Source organism: Austrofundulus limnaeus, unplaced genomic scaffold, assembly GCF_001266775.1.
Source record: "Austrofundulus limnaeus strain Quisiro unplaced genomic scaffold, Austrofundulus_limnaeus-1.0 Scaffold355, whole genome shotgun sequence".
NCBI classification, from domain to species: Eukaryota; Metazoa; Chordata; class Actinopteri; order Cyprinodontiformes; family Rivulidae; genus Austrofundulus; species Austrofundulus limnaeus.
Window position 1 is genome coordinate 323,476 of NW_013952757.1, and position 2,076 is coordinate 325,551.

Consider the following 2,076-nt stretch of genomic DNA (forward strand, 5'->3'; position numbering starts at 1 on the left):
ATCTAACACCTGAAACCTACACCTGAAATCTACAATCATCTCATTTGTTTTGTTCACATTCAAGATGAGATGATTGTTCCCACACCATGTCAAAAAGTGGTCCACCAGCTCTCTGTACTCAGCTTCCTGTCCATCTCTGATACACCCAACAACTACAGAGTCATCTGAGTATTTCTGTAGATGACAGCAGTCTGACTTGTGCTGGAAGTCTGAAGAGTACAATGTGAACAGGAATGGTGAGARTACAGTTCCCTGTGGTGCTCCTGTGCTGCTGACCACCTGGTTAGACACACAGTCCTTCAGTCTCACAAACTGTAAGCTACTATCATTAGCTTGGGAGCTAAACGCGAAAGCTAAAAGGCTAAAGCTGAGGTTCTCCCTCCATCATCATCTCCTGTCAGGCTGAGTCATTTCTACATTCTCTCTGTCAGTGCGCYCTGGTCTCATTTGATAGGGTTTAATATCCAACATTGTCTAAAATGAACATTCAAGACGGACAGCGCACACACAGGAGGAACTAGCAAGCCATCATTAATCCAGGATGCTTTGCAGCGGAAATAACATGACTTCCATGTGACAATGTAGTTTTTTATTTATAAAAACTAAACAGCCTACAGTATTTTTATAATCTGGTTTTTATAGTTGAAGTAAATATCTAATGTTACAACTATTCAGAGTTCCTTTTAAACAAAGATGTTATATGATTTGTTAGAATGAACAACAAAATCACACCAGAGTGTTTCTAAAGTTGATATGAAAGAAGGAATGTATAATGTGGGCGAATTTTAGTTGCAAGGATTATTTGTCTTGATGAAGCTCAGAGCTGTGAGGTACAGTGTGTGCAATTACTGCAGGGGATCACAGAGACTTACTGCACAGCCCAACCAATCACTCATACCTTTCCTTTTTGCTGCCCAGTTTGTTTGCCGTGTACTGATCTCCATAATCTATCAGATTTAGCTGCCGCGAGAACACGTTCACTCGGTTTCCCACAAACAAGTCCTCCTGGTGGAGGTCATCGTATTTGGTCCGTCTCAGAAATATCCGCTGGTTCTTCACGTCAAACTGCAAATTTCATAAAAAAAAACAGCAGATTGATATAATTCTGATATTTGTGTGAACATCTTATTTACTCATTTGTGTCTCAGTTATAGGCTGTTTTAACTACTAATTTCTGAATGTTCTGGTTGTCGCTGAGAAAATGTTTAGAGATTTTGAGCTCTTTTTAAAGCAGCCGTGGACGTTTGTTGCAGGAGTACAGTACCATTTCCACAGAGCCATCTTTGGGGTAGAAGAAGAGCTGGTAGCGCCGCAGAAGACCCGCTGCAGGATCATACCACTCAGCAAGAAAAGCAAAACGATCCTCCTGAAAAATTCAAATAGAATCTGATGAAAGCAACAAACTTTAAACTGAGATGATGATGATGATGATGATGATGATGATGATGATGATGATGCCTTAACTGTCACTGTACGGAGCACAATGAAATTACATTTAAGAACACCCATCTCAAGAAGACACACGACAAAAAAACATACAAGATATATACATATAACATGTAAGAATTATCACCAGAAAACATTACAGTCACCCTTCGAATATATTATTTTGTAAATTAAAATTATTAAAATTTTGAGTAGATTATAATATTTTGCAGCTTATGTGTAAGGCTCATAAAAATGTTGCCTTTAAACATCCAGTTATATTTTGTTAAGAGAGAAAGCTCTTATAATCTTAAAGGACTTGAGATGTTTGTGAAACCTGGAAGTCGAACAAACTTGAAGGGCCGATGTAATACGTTTCAGGGAATAAGGTTGTGGAATAATCTGGAAAGAGATTATAAAAATGCTGGTTCAATGTATTTCTTTGTGAGACACGTAAAAATAAGTTTGTTAAAGAAATATGAGACTGTATAATGTATATCCAAGCTGTTATTTGAGAAGGAATTGAAGTTTTATTTTGTTTTTGTTACTTGATTATTATTGCTTGAAATTAAAATAGAAAAACAGGGCAGATATTATAGGATTTTTTTTCTTCTTTCTGCCTCCTTTCATTTCAATTTGATTTGTATATAT

At 37.0% G+C, this 2,076-nt stretch overlaps 1 protein-coding gene across 1 annotated transcript in view; it reads right to left on the reverse strand.

Annotated features, from left to right (window-relative positions):
* nme7 (NME/NM23 family member 7) overlaps positions 1-2,076 on the reverse strand; it is a gene marked incomplete at its 5' end in the record, with an annotated part of 46,072 nt that overhangs the window by 40,985 nt on the left and 3,011 nt on the right. Inside the window, 2 exon segments of the mRNA XM_014023040.1 lie at positions 899-1,065; positions 1,265-1,366. Of these exon segments, the coding sequence (XP_013878494.1) occupies positions 899-1,065; positions 1,265-1,366 (269 nt within the window).